The following is a 22801-nucleotide window of genomic DNA, read 5'->3' on the forward strand; positions in this document are numbered from 1 at the left end:
CTGTAGTCACTGTTCATGTGCTGGTGCAAAGCAGTCAGGTGTCAATTAACAGGAAGAGATTGTCAGTCTTGTGACCTACAACCATATGCCCTCCTGTTGTAATACAAGATAAACAGTATAGGCTTGGCTCAAATCCTGTGTGTAGCAAAGGTTCAGTAGCGTGTGTGTGTGTGTGTGTGTGTGTGTGTGTGTTTGTGTCTTTACATGGCCTTTGTCTAAGCTCCTCTTCAGTGCTCTGTGTGTCCAGTGGGCAGCTGGCTGAAGCGGACTGGACAACAATCTGCTGAGAGAGAGAGAGTGGGTGAGGGACATGAGGGCATTACTGTTCCTTCATGATCCCACCTGCTCATTTGCTTCCAGACTTAAATCTACCACACCTGTCACAGGCTGTTAGAGAGCCACTGCTATAAATGCTCCAGGGTTAAATGTCACCATGCAACAATGCTTTATTGTCACACTACCCTGAGTTTATCTATATTAAATTCTGGCCAAAAGTACTAAATTATTTTATTCCACTTAGATGTCTTTCTGTCTGTCTGTCTTTCGTTCTGTAATTCTATCTGTATTATCAGTGTAGTGTTCTAGCATTATCTATATCATTCTGTATCTTGTTTTATCAATCTATCTGTTGTTCTATCAATCTATCTGTCATTTTATCATTCTGTCTGCCATTCCATCTGTTTCTCTATCTATCTATCTATCTATCTATCTATCTATCTATCTATCTATCTATCTATCTATCTATCTATCTATCTATCTATCTATCTATCTATCTATCTATCTATCTATCTATCTATCTGTCTGTCTGTCTGTCTGTCTGTCTGTCTGTCTGTCTGTCTGTCTGTCTGTCATTCTATTGTTCTTTCTCATTCTATCATTCTGTCTGTCATGCTATCCATCCACTTTTCTGTTGATCTGTTGTCTATCTATCATGTATGAGTCTATAAACCTTCAATAAAACTTTGAATAAAACTTCTTTCTGTCTAGATTTTGAAACTCAAACTTTTATGTTCTAGTTAAAAGTACAGCTTTATGAATTTCAATTATATTGCATGACATCCAGATTAGAATTGCAATTCTGCATTTGGTGGCTACTTGAATTCAAATAGAATTAGAAAGTTAAATTTAAAAGGCATCCTTGTTTCAGTTCTGAATGGAGCACAATCCTTTTGCTAACAAACAACACTGCTCTCACCACAAGAATTATGATGGTTCTAACAAAACAAATAACACACCTTCTATCTCTTTCCTGCAGGTGAACATGCTGATTGGGATAGTGGTCTTCAACAAGCTCATGTCTAGAGATGGTATCTCAGACAAGTCCAAAAAGCAGAGAGCAGGGTAAGTGAAGGTCAAAATGATGACTATGTGATACTCATCTATTTCTGGATTTGTACCAAGTCACTCATTTACCACTAGCCTGTTGAAGGTTTTAAAATATCTTGTCAAGTATTTGGATGGGCGAAATAAATTACCCATGCACTCTCTCTCTCTCATTCTCTCACTCATTTTCTATCTCTCGCTCTCACACAAACAAACACACACACCCACACACACACACACACACACACACACACACACACACACACACACTAAAAGTTGAAAAACATCAGACTGAAAGCCAAGATATGACAGCTTCATTAATGGACTTGTATTGATTTGCTGGCCTGCTAACCTCAGTCTAGTCCTCTGATAGCTCTGTCATTAGCTAAGTGTATATTCATTGTTCATGTAACTGTATATACTGACAGGATCAAAGAGCCCTTGTGCTTTTAAAACGTTTGTTCTGTTTTGCCTTTGTTTGATTGGACACAAAGCAGCGCGATCCATTAAACACTTGTGTTAATGAGTGGACCGCCACATCCCTCACCTCACACGAGAGGCTAAATCGCACTGAGAGATTGAATATTCCCATTCCGCTCCATGAATACCCTACCTGGGAACTTCAAGAGCATTCTCCCAGCCCTTCGTCTTTAATTAAACTAACGCTACATCAGAAACCCCCATTTTTAAGCAAAGATAAGTGCTCTACATTGTTTAAAATGAGCTCACGGTTCTCCTGTCAAGCTCATTGTCATGCATGAACATGTTTTCACTAGTTCTATACTGAAGGCATGAGGCAGCCTTAATGCTCACAGTGCAACTGAATTAGTGCATCTAATAGCTACCAATAGCCTCTCCGCATTGAGTGTACGCTGTAAAAATGTCATTTAGATATGTGGCATTGCTTTGGTGGACCACCATACCGACGTCTTGGCAGGAAACTGTGGGTCTTACTAATTGAATGAGAGGCTAATCAGAGATCTGAGCTAATCCAATGACTGGCTATTTGTAATCCCTCCAGGCAAGAGTACATTCTGCAATTTTGCCCTAATTGATTTGTCTTTTTTCCACCCTTTTTTTTTCCTGTAATGTTTATGTACAAGGGAGATTTATGCATATTGGGAGTTGCAATGGCTAGATAGTGGCTTTGATATAAAAATGTCCTAGAGTTTAAATTCATTCATTTTCATATTCACACACTGTCTCATGCTGTCTTTCACATACAGTGCATTTGCTTTTGCAATCATTTTTTAGTTCAGCAAACATCATTGTTCATTGCTCATATTTACAGTAGGTTTTAGGGCTTTGCTGTCAGTCCTTAATTCTTAACTCTTTATGTTTTGTGCATGAATGTCATCTCAAAATGTCCAACTAATTGAGAGGGGGTGCTTTTACTTTTTAAAGCAACCTGACTACACCTGGCGGGCCATAAAATAGACCTCAAGGAGGGACCCAGGCCATATCTAGAGACCACAGTATTATATCATTGGAAGTGGGCCAGTAAGCAACCGCATTGCAAAACCAGTGCAAAACCACCTTAGCAAGAAACCTTAATCATATTTTATTCGCAATCTTTTATTATTATCATTATTATTATTGTGGTGGTGGACATATTTCCTGAACAGTCTTTTTTAGTAAATTAAATACTAAACTAAATTTAGTATCATGCTTTCTGTGTTTTAAGGCTGTGTGTGTAAATGAAACCCAAGTCCACAGTTGTAATAAGCTGCTTCTTCTCTTAATGGCTGATCCCGAGTGCCCTTCATTTCCATATTTCTGATATTCAGAGACTTTCTGTTGTCATGTTCATTGAAAAGGGTAGATATAGCCATACTTGAAACAATGATCAGCAACGCAGTGATTGGCTGGCACCAAGACAGCAACGTATACAATTGGATTATATGATGAATAGTAAGTTCAAAAGAACATAATTCGTTTGAAATAGAATTTTATTTATTTATTTGTATTATTATTTTGTAACAATGTAGTCAGTGTAAAGTCTCAGCCTTGTCCTTAATACAAGAATAATTTACCTAGGACGTAAAACCGCATAAGAATTTCCCAAGACATCAGTATTTTCTAAGACTAAATCATGAATATAGGTGTAACTTGTATTTTTCCAATTCAGTTGGTTTTAGCATAAATCTCACTTAATTTAAACATTTCTTCACTTAAAACAAAGTGGAAAAATCTCCCAATGGCACAAGACAAAATACATTTGTATTCACATATTCACACATACATAATCCATTTTTCCTGATTTAAAAAATATATTAAATGTCCTTTACATTTTTTTGTGCCACTTTTACATCTCAGACTCTTACTTATAAAGCTGAAGGGGATTGTAACAGGGTTCATTAAAAACTGAACTTCCTGGTTAATGACCTGAGGGAGACCAACCTGGACATGCTGATCTGCTTTCTAACAATGTTTACATAAATCAGGGGGTCATGGGTGGTATCAGGTGTGTGTCTGTGTGTGTGTGTGTGTGTGTCGACAGCGAGAGACTATTCTTCTCTCCACAGCAGCCTTTCTCCTGTTTTCACACACAAATACTCCTCTAATACACTCACACACTTCAGCGAGCAGCTGAAGTAGGTTAGTCTTTGCAGCTCCCAATCTGCCTCATCTGCTGATTGTTAATGATCTGTGGTCGCATTCTACTGTGTTTCTCTCCATTTTCTCATTTTCCTGCCATCATCGTCTCTCTCTCTCGTTTACACACACGCAAGCTACTTTCACGCTGTGACATTCATTACAGATCTCACTGTCATTGCTGTTGATCATTGCTTGATGCTGTTTTCTTGGCATTACTTTAATTTTCTCTCTCTTTCTTTTTTCCTCTCTATTTTGTATTTTGTGTTCCCTTTCCTTATGTGCGTGTTTTGTCATCATCATTCCATTCTCAATTCCCCTACATCCTACATTCAAACCTTTTACCTTTGTGGCGTTTATGTGTGTGTGTGTGTGCTTGTGTGTGGATGGATATTTATGAGTTTGTTTTTTTAAATATATTCCTCTTTACCTCCCTGCTTCTATATATTCCCATATGGATATATATATATATATATATATATATATATATATATATATATATATATATATATATATATATATATATATATATATGTATATGTATGTGTATGTGTGTGTGTGTGTGTGTGTGTGTGTACTGGGTCCTGAAGTCCGCCGTTGGAAGCGCGTAACAGGCTGCTCCTGAAATGCTCCAAGTGCGGCGTGATCTCCAGTACTGCCCTGTCCAGCTCTACCGCCAGCAGCGCCATGTTAGTCTCATTCCATATTCTCTCTTTATCTCTTTCTTTCTCTCTCCGTGGCTTTCTTTTCTCTCTCTTTCTATCTCTAGAGCCCAACACTGACAGTAAGAAACAGAAACTCTTCAAAGAGCCACCCTCCTGTCTGCAGACTACATAATTTACTTAAATCTTGTTGCACTCAAAAAAAAGCGTTTAATGCATTACAGTATTGCAAATCATTAAAAAGATATAGCAAAGATGGCTTTGGAAATCGATATATTGTTTATTTGTCAAATATAAGTGTACAGAAACCACTGTTCAGTGCAATGTATTTTGTAGTTGAGTTATAAAAGTGTCCAAGACAGACTTAGGGCCCATTAACACAGAACACGGTTTCGCTTTTAAAAAATGCAAGGCGTTGGCAGTGGAAGGGGAAAAACACAAGTTCTCGAGATGTGTTTTTTTTTTTAAGTGTAGCTTTTTTAATTTTGAGCATTTTTAGGACACCGTGTCATACGCAAGACACAAACGCAGTTATCAGACAGTTTAAGATGTCTGTCTAGCACGTGTTTACATAAAAAAGAGGAAGTTTACCAGTGGAATAGAAAATTTTTTTAAGAAAAAATTAGTAAGACGAACTACACTTACTAAAAGTATTTATCTTGTTTTGTATCTTATTTCAAGGATTTAAAAATATTTAAACTCTAAAATTAGACAAAAACGTAACAGGATTTATCTATTTATTTTGCAAAAGCATGGAAGTGGTACTTACCAAATTGTTCTAATGATTGGAAAATCCATGCAAAAAAATAAATAAATACATAAATAAATAAAAACCCTGTGATTTTATTAAATATTAATTATATTTGTATATATCATTAATAAATTAATTATATTTTATTATTATTATTATTATTATTATTATTATTATTATTATTATTATTATTATTAAGTAAAAGGAATGTGTTAAATTGACAGCCACTTCGAAGACACAAATTCATGCACATACACACAAACATGGAGGATAGTGCTCTTTGAAGAGGTAAAGAACCAGAGTGTGGATCAAGGGCCACCTCTGATTCTTTTGGCTTTGGATAAATTAGACTCTTCTCTGCTATTTGCTGGAGGGAGTCATGTTATTGAAATGATAATGAAATGAATGATATCGCTTCTCTGTTCCTTTTTCTCTTTGTCATTTTTTGTTCCTCATCTCGTCCTTGTTGTCTGCTTTTTTGTCTCCGCTATCAGACTATAAATATGGGGCATGTGTATGTGGTGCCATAAAACAACTTCCATTCATAGAAATTAATAAAGAGGACTTCCAAAAGGAAGTTTGGAGGACTATGTTCACATAATCCCACCAATTACCTCATTTTCTTTGATGTCGGTGTTCCTGCTCCATCCCAACCCCACGCTCTTTCTCCACAGTTAGTTAGGGGAGGGCACACTGTTTCACATTTACCAGCTCAATCTTGTCTGCATTGTTCTTACATGAGCATTAGAAATCACACTGAAGATTTGCATAGAAGCAAATCTCTTCCTCTGTCTCATTGCTAATGTCCATCCCATCGCAGTCATATGCAGGAGACTGAGTCAGTGCAGCGTGAAGATGTTAAATTGATGCCCAGCTGCGGTGAGCCCTTGCTTGGCTGAGCTCAGGCGGACAGTCCCTACTGACACCTGATATTTATCCAAATAGGCTTTGCGTGATGCAGAACCAAAACACTTCGGTAGGATTAGCTACATGTTGGAAATTCATCAGGGCATGTTAGTATGTGCGCTCAGCATTATGAACAGCAATTATTTGCCTGTTTTGCAAATAAACTGAGAGTGTGTCCTAACTGGATTGACTTTGTATCTGTTCATTGAAGGAAAAAAGAAAATGATTATTAGTAATACTATTATTATGTCTTCTGCATGATCACATTGTCATTCCCTTATGAAAATGGTCCATTTTAAAATTTGTTTTCTGCTAAATAAAATCATCAAATTATGAAAAATAAGTAAATAAATACAAAAAACTTGTAAATCTAAATCTGCTACATATGGGGGAAATTTAAATGCAAAATGTTTTAAAAAGTGTTACTTATATCTTAGTAATTTAATACATAATGAATTGAATTTCAAACAACAGTAAATTGAAAAATACATAAACTACTGAATTTGATATTATTGATTTTATTAATTTATAAGATGCATTTCATTCATCAAAAATATTTTTTAACTTTCTATCTTAAATAAATGCATAAATAAATTAATAAATAAAAATAGAATAATTGAAATTTTAATGCAAAATATATATATACATTTTTTATAAGTCTTGATATTTTAAATTGGTATATTAATTCAATATACTATGAATAAAATATGAAAACAGCAATAAATTACAAAATACATACATTACTGAATTTGATATTGATATCATTATCATAATATTATTATGATTTTAATGATTTATGGGATACATGAAATTTTTGAAAAGTTATTTTGAACTTACGATCTAAAATAATTATATACACATTTCTTTTTTCTTTTTTTTATCTGTAAATTGGAAATCTGCTACAGTTTTTCTTTTCTTTCTTTGTAATACTCTTTCAATACCATGTATGTTGCATACATAAAATGTAGCTGTCACTAGTTCTGTGATATCAGGTTTCTAATTACTCTGACTCTAATGACTACTTAAGTATTTTATACATTTGCGCTGTATTGACACTCAGTTAAATGCCTGTGGTGCATAGCTGGTTTCTAAACCTCATCAACACCCCCATAACTCAACTCAAATCATGATAATATCTGATTGCTAATGATTCCAGGTGCAGTGATGTCGCCACCTCACTGCATGGAGGATGAACTGCATTTTGCTCTTTGTTCTCTCTGCACAGGGCGTCGTTATGGAGCTCTTGTGTGGTTCTCCCTCTGTTGGCACTCACATGGATGTCAGCTGTGCTGGCCATCACAGACCGCCGATCAACCCTCTTCCAGGTGCTCTTTGCTGTCTTTGACTCAGTCCAGGGATTCGTCATCATCACAGTGCACTGTGCCATGCGCCGAGAGGTCAGTGGGCAACATCAATGATGCCCGGTTGCATCAATGATCCAGTTATCTGTGTAGAAATTCTAAGAAGAGTCACAATTATAAAATATAAAGTTCTTAATAAGTGAATAATTATTTAAATACCCAAATTATTTTGTAAATGATGACTCAGGAATTATAAATAAAGTGAATGACATTGTCAATACATTTAATGAGTATTTTGTAAATGTTGGTTATAAGTTAGCACAAGAGATTGTGGAGCAGAGAAATGAGGAAAGGCCAGATGAAGTAGATATCCCTAGTAATATCCATTCAATATTTATTAGGGGAACTCATGAAATGGAAATACTTGATATTATTAATAATTGTAAGAATAAAAAATCTACTGATTGTAATGATATCGACATGTCATTATTAAAAAATATCATAGAATATATAGTAAAACCATTTACATATATTTGTAATCAATCATTTTTAACAGGTATATTTCCAAATAATATGAAAATAGCTAAAATTATTCCTATCTTTAAAAGCGGTGATAGACATCTTTTTTCCAATTACAGACCAATTTCTCTGCTTTCCCAGTTCTCTAAAATTTTGGAAAAACTATTTGTGCGTAGGCTAGACAACTTCATAGACAAACATAAACTATTGAGTGAACATCAGTATGGCTTTAGAGCAATTAGGTCAACTTCAATGGCAGTGATGGAAATGGTAGAAGAGATTTCCACTTCAATGGATAATAATGAATATACTGTGGGGGTGTTCCTGGATTTAAAAAAAGCTTTTGACACTATTGATCATGCTCTATTAATGAGGAAACTGGAAAGATATGGTATAAGAGGCAAAGCCTATTTTTGGTTAAAAAGTTACCTTGATGACAGATATCAATTTGTCCAAATAAATGATGTTAGATCAGATTTAATGAAAGTTACTTGTGGTGTTCCACAGGGCTCGGTGTTAGGCCCCATAATGTTTGTACTGTACATAAATGATATTTGTGAAGTGTCAAAAATATTAAAAATGGTTTTGTTTGCTGATGACACTAATTTATATTGTTCAGGGAAAAATTTGGAACAGCTTCTGAATACAGTGGAAATTGAATTGATGATCTTAAAAAAATGGTTTGATGATAATAGATTGTCATTGAATTTAAGTAAAACAAAGTTCATAATATTTGGTAATCGAAAGAGTTTTAATAAAGTTAAAATTAGGATTAACAATGAGGAAATAGATAGAGTATATGAAAATAAATTTCTAGGTGTTATAATAGATCACAAATTATGTTGGAAACCACATATTAATAAATTTCTATACTGTACAGACAATGTATAAAGTCTATAATAATTTGCTTCCAAACTGTATCCAGAGGCTGTTTGAAATAAGAGAAAGTCAGTATGGAATAAGAGGAATGCATATGTTTAAAAAAATAAGGGTAAGAACTAATACAAAAAATAGATGCATATCTGTCAAAGGGGTTAATCTATGGAATAATTTGCATACGGAATTAAAATTGTGTAATTCACTTTGTAAATTCAAGAAAATTTTTAAAAACAAGGTGGTTAATAATTATTTAATTTAACGGGTATTAAAAAGTTATTTTTCTTTCCTTTTTTTTTTTTTTTTTTCTTTTTTCTTTATATAATTTGTATATGTATGTGTGTCTTGTATTAATCACTACTAGTAAAAAGTGCCGCTCATTTGATTGATAATTATGTACAAAGGGTAGGCGTAATAAGCAGAGGCTTCAGCCTACACCTTTTCGGTTATTATGTATAACTTCATTTATTTTTGTATGATTGATTGTCTGTGAGGACCGAATTAAATAAAAAAATAAATAAATAAATAAAAAAAAAATAATAATGTCTTGGGTGGGTAACTTGTGTACAGGGTCCTCACTCACAAGGAAAAAGTTGCCTTTTTCAAGTTTTTGAAAAACTTGAAACGCTTCCTGCCTCTGTTCTCCACTATGTGGGTCTCTTCAAACTTCTTGATAATACTTTTCACGGTTGTTCTTGACACTTGAAAACACTTTGATAAGCTTGTATAAGCTTCTCCTCCTTTGTGAAAATGTTAAAAAAAAATTCTCTAGTACAGTATAAACTATTTTTTTTTTTTTTGCCATGATGACAGTACATATTATTTTACTAGTTGTTTTGAAAGATACTAATCCTCAGTTTACTGTGCAATTGAAAGGCTTAGAGGATTATTTAAGGTTAATTGGGCAAGTTAGGTTAGTTAGGCAAGTCATTGAACAGCAGTGGTTTGTTCTGTATCCAGTCAAACAGATCATTTCTTAAGAGGGCTAATAATATTAACCTTAGCATTTTTTTATAATTGTTTTTTAAATAATTATTTTATTCCAGGCAAATTTAAATAAATAAGTCTTTCTTCAGATTCAAAATATAATATAGAGTGCGGCGCGGGACAATACTTGATGGGCGGGTAGAGTCTCCTGTGTGCGGGATGCGGGAAAATAATTAGGGTGTGCTCACACTAGGCAATCTGAACCAGTGATGCGCAGGTCAATGTATGAACAACCCGCAGCCGACCGACGTTTTCAACTAACCCGCCCGCAGCTCAGACCGCAAAAAAATAAAAATAAAATATTGTACCCGACCCGCTTCCTGACCCGCATTTTTAGTAAATGCTCATCGTAGCGTCATTGGGCCATAAACGTAGGAACTAGGCAAATTTAAATAAAAAAATAAAAAAAACACCTTAATATATTATTAAAATTTAAAAATTTAAAATTAAGAATTATTTAAAAAATCGTCAATAAGCTCATAATTTGTACTAAATTAGTCTAGTTTGGCTAGTTTATGCTGTCTATTTCAGTGCCGGCCCGAAGGGTTGTGGGGCCCTAGGCGAGATAAAAAAATTGAGCCCACTAATGTAAAAACAGTGAGAAGGGAGCAAATAAAATACAATTTCAATATTTAAGTGTATACATTTTTATTACCTGTAACAAACTCAACATGTAATACATGTGTAAAAATATTTAGTCAGATTTAAATTTGAAAAGAGGAGGAGACCTTTTTTTAGCATGAATTAGTGGAATGGATAATTAACTAATTATTTAATGAAACATGCTGAATGTGGCCTAATTTTCTCTCACATATCACACAAGTATGTCTGTGATCATGGGCATCATCACATTTATTAAATCAAGTATTAATACTACACTAATAAATAATGTATTATGTTTAGCGAAACATACCTTTACTTTGAGCCATCAAAGGCATCAAAGAGTTTGAGAAACACTATTTTAGATAACCTCAGATCACAATATTATGTGCATATGATTGCCCATAACAATATATATATCTTATAACAATTAGAAATAAAAGTTTCACTTTTATACTGCCACTCTTAGAGGACAGTCAGAGGTGTATTTAAATGGAGATTGGAGGAGTACTTTTATTTCAGTCCATTATTTTAATGCCCACTTAGAAATAAAACTTGGCTTGGACCACTGATGCAATCAGTTTTTTGAAATAGCATGGCCTGCTTTCACGTAATAATGGTTTGCTCTGACCGGCCATAAATAAATCAACTGATGGATCAAACTATAGTCACATTGTTGTGGGTCTGTAGCCAAGATGTGACAGTTTCAACTTCAGCATGTACTGAATCTTGGCTGACTTTCACAAACCAAGTAAATCAAAATATGCTGCTGGAGTTTAAGGAGGGAGAGAAAAAATCAGTTCTAAATCGCTAAGCCATATATGTTAAATCAATATCGCAAAACTGAAGGATTAGAGTAAAATAAATCCTGGTATTATTTTAGTAAATATATGAAAATCCCTGGCAAGGCTTTGATGTAATCCCTAATAGCTTCAGCAAAACAAGAGAGTGGAATGTAGTTTGTGCACCGGATCCTTGCGCTAGATGCAGTTTGATGTGCAAAGTACACTTTGAAATGGAAGAGTCAACAATGGAAAGGCCGCATTGATGATTAGCACAGGCAAATGAGTGGAGGATGTTTGTGGGAATAGTTTGTTCTCATGCGTTTATGAAGATAGAGAGAGTCTAGAAGCCATGCCATCGGGTGTCATTCTGATACGTCTGCAGCTTTGACTCGGCAGACAGTCATCCATAAACAAGCTCTGAGAATGAGATTGTCTCCCGCTCTGTCTTGCGAAACAGCCTAGCATTTCTGCACATCGTAATTTTGTTGCGGGGAGGGGAGCAGACTGATTATAGATTCTGGTCTAGGCGGGTGAATAGTGTTGCAGCATGATAACTCATGCTCAGTTGAATAGAAAGAGAAGGGATTTACTAAACAGTGCAGAGAATGTGCAGTCAATAAATAAAGTGTTTCAACAGAATATGCTTGATGATATTCGGAGGGCACAAATAGATTAAAGTGTCATTTGTTCAGCGCATAACCTTTGCAAACCGTAAAGGTTGTGGCAGATCAACCACTTGGGATATGTACAACATGTTGTAGAATGAACGTCTCAAATATGCCTCCAGTGAACACTTTAGATGGGATTTTGTCTAGATCATGTCTGAGTTCAAGCAAAATACATTAAAAACAGGAATATTGTGAAATATTATTAATACTTTAAATCACTATAGTTCTCTATTTTAATATATTTTAAAATTAAAATCTAATTTAAGATGAATTTCCAGCAGCCATTATTCCAGTCTTCGGTGTTACATGATCTTTCATAGAAATCATTATAATATGCTAATTTAGTGCAATAAAGAAATATTTTTGCACTCTTTTCGAGCAATCATTCTCAATTTATATATGTATTTAGCTCTGTCCTAGTGTGATTGATTCAACTGAGAGGGGCCTTTGCTGTGCATCCAGACAGTCTAAGAAAATCTCAGTTATATCTGTTATGTCCTTTGTTGGCAAAAAAAAGCTCTGATCTTCCCAGTTAGGAAACATTGTGATTTCACTTGGTCATTCCGTAGGCGTTTTGGCCATAAATCTGTATGCAAATAAGTGGCATCCCGTTGCTATGGCTACAATGTCGTCAGGGGAAACGGCCTATCACATTGTCTTTTTTTTTTTTTGATTACAGGGAGTGTCTTCCTCTCTATTGTTGTAGAGCCGGTGCGTCTGCAGTTATGTAAACTCCTCCTGTGGAAATGCAAACAGGCTCACTGCAATGTTTTTCACTCAGGAATATAAACGAATATCAAAGTTTTATGAGAACTCACATACAGACAACCTCTGTAGATTAGTAAAATAACTAGATTAAACCGATAGATTCTCTTGAGTATAAAGAAGCTGCTAGTGTCTTTAGGATATTTGCTATCATTATTAGTTTCATGTTAGCATTCACACAGGATGGATATTCACCCCTCCTATTCTTTTCTTTTTTTCTAATAATGATGTAACCGTCTTCAGAATCACTAACAGTGTACATGTTATATGGTGATTGAGTATAATAATTAAAACAAATCTAGAACCAAAATGAAAGATAGTAAAAATATTTTAAGGATTTAATACTCATTTTAAAATGTTTTAGTCTGCATTTTAGGACACTCTCACTCTTTCTTTATCTTCTCGGATCTGTGTTGACAACGTTCCTGTTTTCTTTTCTTAGTATTCCCTCTGCCGGAACCTTCTTTTGTTTTTGCTCTTTGACCACACAATACCTCATTTTCTTCCATTTTTCAGAAACCGGGAGAGGCTGACAACTCTAACATTAGTGATTGACACCAGCAAAGCACACGCTTGATGGACAACTGTCAACTATGGTTCCATTCATGTAGCACATACTAACCGTACTCGCTTTAAAAATGTTGTGCCTCCTTAAATTTTATTGGGTAACTTTTGTTATATAATATGGTCCAGCTCTCTTTCATACCTGAGCAGTGGTGTCAAACGTATTGGCATTCATTACTCAAGTAGAAGTATAGATACTAGGGTTTAAAAAGACTTTTGTAGAAGTTGAAGTCTCAACTCAAGGTTTTTACTCAAGTAAAAGTGTAAAAAAAAACTACTTAAAGTATAAAAGTAAAAGTAATGTAAGGAAAAAAAATGCCACTGAGAACAAAAGCTCAGGCCGTGCCACAGGGGCCTATTGTGCACTACCCCACCTCCTCAAAAAAACATTTTTCTAAAGGCCATAATGGCCTTTATTTTTATAATGTTATATTAAAATGTTCATGTTGAAAAATTTGGGATGTACTAGGCTACCTGTTTCAGCCGCATATATGCCCATTGAAAATGAATGCACTTGAGTACAATGCAAATACATTAAAGGACTTGAGATATGATGACTAGTTGCCTATAAGTATTGTAATGGTGCAAAAAGTCAAACTTCAGAGGCATGTCATCAATAACCTTTAATGGAATGTAAATGTACATCCAAGTTTAGCTGCAGGAATCTGCGAGAGCAATGGACAAGAATATTGGTGCAGGCTTAGTAACAATTACTCTTGTATGGTTGTCTATTTACAATAAATGTTATAGTGCTGTCAAAATGAATGATTAATCCAAGTGTTTAATCAAAAACTAAAAATGAAAAATAACTCATAATCCTGATACCTTCTTGATTGATAACTTCCTGTATTTGCTACATACGTCTGCTATGTCCAGTGTGTGTGTGTGGGGGGGGTAACGTCTTACAAAGTTGGTATAGCCTAGATATCACAACATTGTCAATCGCAAACGATAATGTCTCTCCATCAAACTACCTACAGTAGCTTAATTTGCGGAGGACGAAGAGAAAGCACCCATTTGGTAAATGAGCCAGTGAGAAATAATAACTTTTAAGTAGGGTCCAGTGCCTTTTCGATATTTTTATAATGGTACCGGCGCCTAAACGGTGCCTGAACCGATACTTAAAAAAAATAAACACAAAAAATCTATGGATAACATTAAAGAACATTACAAATATTTAAAATAAATCCATAGCTTTCCCACGCTCCTTGGATGCTCTCATTTCTCAAGTTATGCTTCCCTTAATCTAAGGCTAATAAATGTATTTCACGTATTTCACAATCTGGGTCATTATTTAATACAAAACCACACATAATGTTTCTACTGTAGCCCTGTCAATCTCTCTGATATTTAGTTAAGATGAGTGCTCTCTGTCACTGTCTTTAATCACTTCTGTGAATTACTGTATGGTCATTCTTTATAAGTAGCAACAATGTTGTTTGTAAAGTACAGTACTGTGCAAAAGTCTTAGGCACATTAGTATTTTCACCCCAAAAAAAGGGTTTTAAGCCATTTATTTATATCTTTTGCTGTAGTGTGTCAGAAGGAAATATCAGTTTGCCAATAATTTTAAGAACTTTTAAGAAATATATATTTTTGATAAAAGAACCCAACATTGGCTATGTCCTGGCTGGAGTGTGATGTGATTTGTGTCATGTGCAGGTGCGATGGATCGCGTACAAACCAATAGGGTGTCGGAATGGTATATGTTTATACTTCTCATCCAACCACAATCCAATTCACTCCATCCGGATGGCGCGATTTATCTGGATAGGTTTTTTTTTTTTTTTTTGAATGATGACAAGCCGGGATGAAAACAAGCCGAAATGAAATAGCAGTAACGAAGCTATTTTTAAAATGTAAGGAGTAGAAAGTACAGATAGTTGCGTGAAAATGTAAGGAGTAGAAGTAAAAAGTCGGCTGAAAAATAATTACTCAAGTAAAGTATAGATACCCCAAATTTCTACTTAAGTAATGTAACGAAGTATTTGTACTTCGTTACTTGACACCTCTGTACCTGAGCTGTGAATGAACAGAAACAGGACTGGCAACCATATTCTGCTAACAGCCCTAGAAAGGCTTGAAATAATGATGATGTCGTATTTGTTTGTTTGCTTTATATTATTATTCCATGGTTTTTAGATTTAATTTACGATCTCTGCGAGTCACTCTGGTTGTATTCCATGTCTTCCCACCTCAGGTACAGGACGCAGTGCGCTGCAGGATGGGTGGGTGCAAAGATGACAGTGAAAACTCTCCGGACTCCTGCAAGAACGGCCAGGTGCAGATCATGGTGAATAGCATTCCATTCCATCTCATCTCACATGGGACTCTCAGAGGGTCGGCTTCTCCACTTTTAAACATCACGGGGTACTGATTGACTGTGTTTCAAATTGGATTTGTTTTGTAAATCGGAGCAGGTGACTATTCTAGAGAAGGTTGCTAGTTAAAGCTTGTTTCATTTGGGAAAGCCATTTTGGGCAATTTCTAGTATTAGGTGAAAGTTATGTGATCTGTATTCAGTTAGAGACTTAAAGGGGACCGATTATGCAAAATCAACTTTTACTTGTTGTTGGTACATAATGTGTGTTGGCAGTGTGTGTACACAACCACCCTATAATCATAAAAATCCACCTGCTCCTTTTTTAATCCCCATAAATCATAAGCAGTGTCTCAAAGCAAGCTGTTCGCAGAATCTGTAAAATGTGACGTCACATTTTACAAGCCACACCTACGACGTGTGAGCAGCACACAATCTGCCATGTTTATCTTCACGTATAAAAATATAGTATAAAAAGTACTTTATGTCAAAGTTATATAGAATATAGAAGTTATATAGAAGTTTTCAGTTCAGTTTTTTTGTTTCTTTTTATTTTTTGGATCATATTAACAACGTAGACAGCAGGATAGTACTGTATATTATGTTGCTGTCACTTAATACACAGATCAAATATAAATATGTTATTCCTTTCCCAGCTGTTTATCTTCATAGGCATAACCGACTGTGTTTTTGCAACTTATATGTATTTGACAGTTTACGTGCAATAAGACATGAAAGAGAACTTAGTTTAGTACTCACAAGCTGTGTGACAGCCGCTTTCTGTGCGTGTGCCCTTAAAAAAAAAGTTTATCAGATGTTTAAACTGATATGGCTTTAAAACACATGATTTCTGTGCAATAGACCTGATAATCAAAACCAGAAAGATGTTTTTAGCAGAACATTTGAGGAACGAGCTGTAAAGGCACAGCCCTATTATGAGCAGCAGCTCATTTGCTTTTAGACACATGCATGAAAACAGTGAGTTTCTGTTTCCACTCAAAATAGGCATTTTCAAAATGATATAATAAATGATCTGTGGGGTATTTTGAGCTACAACTTCACAGACACAATCTGTGGACACCTGAGATTTTTTTTTTTTGAAAGGTCAGTTAGTTGTGAATAGAATTAACAGTAATTATATCCAATAATAAAAAGCAGTCAAGAATGTTAGGAAAATACTTTGCACTTATAACCTTATTGGGTATTTTCATATAGTTTTTAAGCCTTTTACCCAGTGCCTTGCAGTGATTTCAAAGACTAGACTTGCATGTTACCATGGTAACTACAGCAGAAACTCTCCAAGTGTGTGTGTGGATCAGTTTGGCTGAGAGGGATCACCGCCCCTGAAGGTCTGCTGCACCGATCGCCTTCCTCACTTCAACTCACCCCTCACTTTTTCTCTGTCCCTACCTTTCTCTCCATTCTGCCTCTTTGCCCGCAGAGGGGCCCACACCGTCCAAGCCTCTACAGTCAGGAGCAGTGTGGCTCGCTCCGATATTCACCTGGGTGCTGCAAAGGCTGCCACCAAACCTGCCCCGCCCACTCTCCTCTAGCCTTGGCCAATCACAGTCATGGACATAACCATAACCACACCCACATTCTCCACCAGAACCACACTCAGACTCTAAACCATAGCCACCTTCTCAATCACAACCATGCTCACAATCTCGACCACAACCATGTCGACAACAACCACACCCACACCTTGAGCCACAACCACATGCATACGCTTAACCACAACCATGCCCACGTTCTCCACCAGAGCCAGAGCGTTGTCTTGGAGCACAATCACATGACCGTACGTCTCTGAAATGTGCTTTATTGCACGTGTTTGCTTTAGAGTTAGTGCTATCCATTTTAGAGTGTAGCTAACAGCATAGAATGAGCATTTTAGCCAGCTTATTAGAGAAGTGGTTGGCTGTCAACAAGTTATTTAATGCAAAGTAACTGCTTAGATTCCATGGCTGTGCAGTACAAGTTTTGCATAGTCACAAGTCTCTTTTCTTGTCTCGTGCCTTTTTTTTTTACTTCAACATGCATAGGTATACAAACAGGTTGCCCTCACTAGGACGTTCTAAAATTGTACCATAGAGTAAAGCCCTGACTAAAGCTTTGTTTTGAACTACTTTGAGAGTAAATTCTTTTGGCAGCAATAGCCAACGCTGCATTTCAATGAGGGCCTGGAGTTGAGCTGCTCTGGGATGGACATTTTTGGTTTACCCTGAGGAACTCAGTTAGTTTGTGTCCATTGTATTGTACTTTTTTTTTTAAGAGTCCTCCCCTCATGAAAATAATATCAGGTTTGTTTTTTGTTTTTTGGAAAGTCAAGCCCAGCTGTGTCAGACTGTGGTATGCTAATTTATGTTCACTTTGGTTCATTGTAATTAGTGCTGGTGCCAAGGGATCTGCTATTTACTGTAGAGGTGTTGCAGATGTGTTGCATTAGACTAGTACTTTGTCGAAACACAGCGGGATGATTGCTAAAATTAACAATTTGTTTATTTTTGATGGACTCTTTAAACACCACATACTGCCTGTAACAGATAGCTCCACCCTTCATCATACATAAATTGTATGACCCAAAAGTAATTGATTAAGAATGGGTCTCAGTAAGTTTTGTTCACTTGTGGGCAGCATTCTTTTTGTAACAAGCTGAAGTTATCTCTTCTCTGTCCTATATTCACTTACGCAGACGGACTTTGAAAAAGATGTGGACTTAGCGTGTCAAACAGGTAAGTACTTCTGGGACCTCCGTTTTTTCTTTCATTACCGCTGTCCTCTTTGCTTTCTAATTCTTGCACTTAACCCTGCACATCATTGTTTCCCCTTAACTTGCAGAAAGAGGACATCCATGTAAGTCTCACTCTTAAGTTAGAACATTTCTGTCTGTGTGTCATTTGTGTTAGTTAGACTACAGCATTTTATTGTTTTGCATAAACAAATTGATTGTCATATCCTTATATATTTTGGGATGCTAGAGCCTTAATTGGATTGTTCACCCAAAAATGAAAATTATGTCATTAATTACTCAACCTCATGTCATTCCAAACCCGTAAGATCTTTGTTCACAAATAAGGACTCTTTTGATGAAAGCCAAGAGCTTTCTGACCCTGAATAGACAGCAATATTACAGAAATGTTCCCAGGCCCATAAACATAGTTAATGACATCATTAAATTAGTCCATGTGACAGAAGAATTGTTGAATAATTTTTTTTTTTTTCTTTGTGCACAAAAAGTGTTTTCGTAGCTTTGTAAAATTACAGTTGAATCGATTATGTCACTTAGATTATTTTAACGATGTCCTTACTACCTTTCTGTGCCTTTAACTTGGTAGTAGCGTTGCTGTCTATGCAGGGCCAGAAAGCTCTTGGATTTCTGTCGAAAATATCATAATGTGTGTTTCGATGAACGTTGAATGGTCTTAAGGGTTTGAAATGACATGGAAGTGAGTTATAATGAGAGAATTTTCATTTCTGGGTGAACAATCCTTTCAATTTCAGCCTTGGAATGTCAAGTTCCAAGAACCGTAATTGGCAGGTTTAGTTTTAACACTCAACCAACTTGATCATGCTACTAGTTTCACTTCATAATGAAAAAGGCTGTGCTGCAGTGTTGGCATGGCAGGTTTATTAACATCCAAACTTATCTTTGTCTGTAACCTGAAATGTATAGGTTTAGGGAAGAAAATAAAAAGTTTTGTGGATTATAAACTACCGTTGCTGTAATATCAACCTTATACAATTCAAATTAAGACAAAATCAAAGGAAGGTTCCTTTTTATCTTATTTTATATGTTATTTTAAATATATGCACTTGTTTTGTATTAATTTCTTTTCTTCCACATTTTGTACTGAGTTGTGTTGGCTGTTAAATGTGACCTTATTAATGACGTATAAAACCGGTAGGCCATTACGGCTCATGGTTTTTCCCTTAGAGGAGCTGATTTGTGCATGGCTTTCCTTCCTAACCCTACCTAATTCAAGTGAACTCCTACTGTAACACCTCTGGGGCACCAACCTTTGCAACCATCCAACTTCTGCATGCCAAGATTCCTGGATAATAATTCACCTGCCTGAAAATGTTTGTCCTTTCCTGCCCTCATTGCCTTACCTTAACCTGCTCTTTTGACCTGTGCACTGACACACTCCATTTCCACGCACTGTACTGAGCTCATTTTCTTTTGTCTCTTTTCCCATCATTCCCTCCACCGATCACATTCTCTCTGCACCCACTCAAATCAACCTTGCTTATTGTCACTGCTTCAACCTCTCTCCAAAACATCTGGGCTCTGTACCTTTGGGAACTGCTTTGTAACCATCTTCCATCCCACCCCTTTCCTTTTCTGTCATGTATTGTTTTGGCATCCAAATTTGTTATGATCTATTTCTCTCTTGGTTATTTGCCTCACTGTCCATCTGTGTGATCATGTGCACTCGACCTCTGTTTCTGTCTCTTTTCTTCCTCCCCACTTCTGTCTATCTGTTATCTTTCTCTCTTACTTTCTCCTTTCTACCTCAGTCATTTTTAAGGAGGTAAACACCTGTAACCCTGCTACCATAACTGGCACTCTATCCCGCATCTCCCTGGACGACGAGGATGACCCAAAGTTGTCAGCTCACCAGGAAGGCGTTAATTTCAGCAGCCTGCCTGGGAACATCCCACCTCCTAATCTCCTGGTGCAGGTACCTCCTTTGGGTCCGTTGAATGAGCTAAGCGAGCAGCCACTAAAGAAGGAGGTTAATGTGGAGCAGCAAGGTCAGCATCAACGATCTGGACCCATCTACCTGTGCACTGAGAGCGGGCTGGGTTGGCCCCGACCAAACCCTTCTTCCACCCAGGATTCAGCTGGTGGTGTTGGTGGGGAAGGGGACTACATGGTGTTGCCACGTCGGACAGTCAGTCTCAAGCCCCCTCCTCCAAACCAGGATGAGGGGAAGCCCCTGAACATTACAGTAGATGACCCTCCCTTTCCTCCACCCCCATCACCCATGACTCTGCATCCAGCAGAGAGTGAGGCATACCCTGCAGACTTTGCAACTGTGGACCACATAAGCATGAACCTAAACCGCTCCTATGGCACACTCAAACAGTTGCCAGCCCACACCGGGCACACGCATTCCCACACCAACACCCACACCATGCAGGTCAAGCAGAATCGTCCCTCTGTCCGGCAGATCCTCACCTCAGGGACAGTGGAGCGCACCAGAACCCTTCCCCGCAACCTGGGCAGCACCAACACCAGCCTCTTGGCTGGATCTTTGGAAGTAAGTAAGGGTTAAAGAAGGGGTTCATTCTTTTAAAATCTAGAAGCATCACGGACACCACCTGCAGTTTGCAGTTTTGGTGTACAACCTAGGAGCACAATTGTGTTGTAATCTCTTAGCATTCTTGCCAAGAAAAGGGTACTGGGGACCACATATCACAAAGTATCATTATGTCAGGTAAATGTCAGTTAGAAAAAAACTAGGATGAATGCAGTGATTGAGAAACACACCAACCCAAACACACAAAGTGTACATTCCTAACCTAGTAACAAACAGTTTTTTACTAGATCTCTCAAAATAAAAATTGTCATCATTCACGTCATTCCCAACATGTGTGACTTTCCTCTGTGAAACACAAAAGAGGATCTTTTGAAGTCACTGGGGTCCAAAACAACACTAGACCCCATTTGCTTTCCAAAATAACATATTTTGTGTTCAGCTGAAGAACATACTGTAAGTCAGGTTTGGAATAGCATGGAAGTGAATACTTTAAAGGGGTCATATGATGCAATTGCAAGTTTTCCTTCCTCTTTGGAGTGTTACAAGCTGTTCATGTATAGATGAGATCCCTAAAGTTGCAAAGACCAAAGTCTCAAACTCAAAGAGATGTTCATTATATAAGTTTAGACTCGTCCATGCCCTCCTAAAACGCCTCATTTCAACATGCTCCCACATGTCTACGTCACTATGTGGGAAGATTTGCATGGCACCGCCCAAATGTTCATGCAAAGAAAGAAGGCATAACTTTGATTCTTGCTGTAGTATCGTTGTTACTGGCGCCGCCGCCATGTCGCGGAGACACTGTGTTTCATTGTGAAAGTGAAACTACTTTGTTTGTTCTTCCAAAAGAGGACACAACTGGAAATCAGTGGGTAAGTTGTTTTTACAACACTGCTCTAGAACAGTTCAACCCAAATATTCAGATTTGTGCAGTGCATTTTACAGGGGACTGTTTTCTGAACCTGGGAAGGCTGTGTAGAAAGGTTGTTTCTATAAAGTGGGGCAATTCCAAATTTGCAAGGACAGTCTGTCACTTCTGACTCACAGTCTATAAGTATGTTTTTCATTTTGAAATAATTTGCCACTGATGATTCAATCGTGAGTTTTGTGCAGTGTAGAATATCACTTGTTGTTTGTCGTTTCTCGGATCACAAATGCAGACATGGTTTTATGTTTAAGCAGCACAGTATGCAACGCAACTTGTAAAAAGACAGTATAAGTCATTATGATCATTATTATTTCCCCACTGGATGCAACAAATGCCTCCTTCGTATTGGGTTTTATCATTTTTGTCTCGTCACACCAGGACACGGCATCACAGTATAGTAAGGGGCATAACATTTCCGCTTGAGGCATTCGGCCAATCACAACACACTGGATAGCTGGCCAATCAGCATACAACTCGCTTTTCAAAGCGATGAGCTTTGTGAAAATCAAACTGCGTTTCAGTAAGGCGGGGCATAGAGGAGCAACAGTAATGTACAGTATGTGAAAAAGAATAAACCGCATAAACATGTTATAAATTCGTTATTTTTAGCAACGTCATATGACCCCTTTAAAGGTGTTACAAGCTAGAAATACAGAGGCTGAATTATCTTATTACTAATGTCTCCTATCATTTCTGGGGCCGGATGACACTACATCATCTGTAGTCCCTGAGACACCATACATACTGATCATCTAGCAACTTTCACATCAGTCTGTCACAAGAATGCATTCAGGTGTGCCTTCTATACCCAGAGTCCCCTGTCAACATGATGTTACACAACTTAGTGACTGCATCGGTGTGTGTATATGTGTGTGTGTGTGTGTGCAGTTGCTCTTCTCTCTATAATTACACTACAGCCCCACAAGGAGAAACAGCAGATGGTGAGAGAGAAACAGCCAGAGAAGTGCCTGACAGAGCCTGCACTCC

At 36.9% G+C, this 22801-nt stretch overlaps 1 protein-coding gene across 12 annotated transcripts in view; it reads left to right on the forward strand.

The window, feature by feature from the left end:
- Nucleotides 1-22801, forward strand: part of adgrb2 (adhesion G protein-coupled receptor B2) — a 300747-nt gene that overhangs the window by 263261 nt on the left and 14685 nt on the right. For 7 of the 12 annotated variants that reach the window (XM_059556467.1, XM_059556462.1, XM_059556471.1 and 4 more), the window contains 7 exons: nucleotides 1256-1341; nucleotides 4509-4607; nucleotides 7463-7634; nucleotides 15503-15595; nucleotides 18315-18354; nucleotides 18461-18475; nucleotides 20141-20886. In XM_059556467.1, the coding sequence (XP_059412450.1) occupies nucleotides 1256-1341; nucleotides 4509-4607; nucleotides 7463-7634; nucleotides 15503-15595; nucleotides 18315-18354; nucleotides 18461-18475; nucleotides 20141-20886 (1251 nt within the window). The remainder of the gene's footprint in view (nucleotides 1-1255; nucleotides 1342-4508; nucleotides 4608-7462; nucleotides 7635-15502; nucleotides 15596-18314; nucleotides 18355-18460; nucleotides 18476-20140; nucleotides 20887-22801) is intronic. The other 5 variants (XM_059556463.1, XM_059556465.1, XM_059556464.1 and 2 more) reach the window with 5 other exon arrangements.

The sequence above is a fragment of the Carassius carassius genome, chromosome 8, assembly GCF_963082965.1.
Source record: "Carassius carassius chromosome 8, fCarCar2.1, whole genome shotgun sequence".
Lineage (NCBI taxonomy): Eukaryota > Metazoa > Chordata > Actinopteri > Cypriniformes > Cyprinidae > Carassius > Carassius carassius.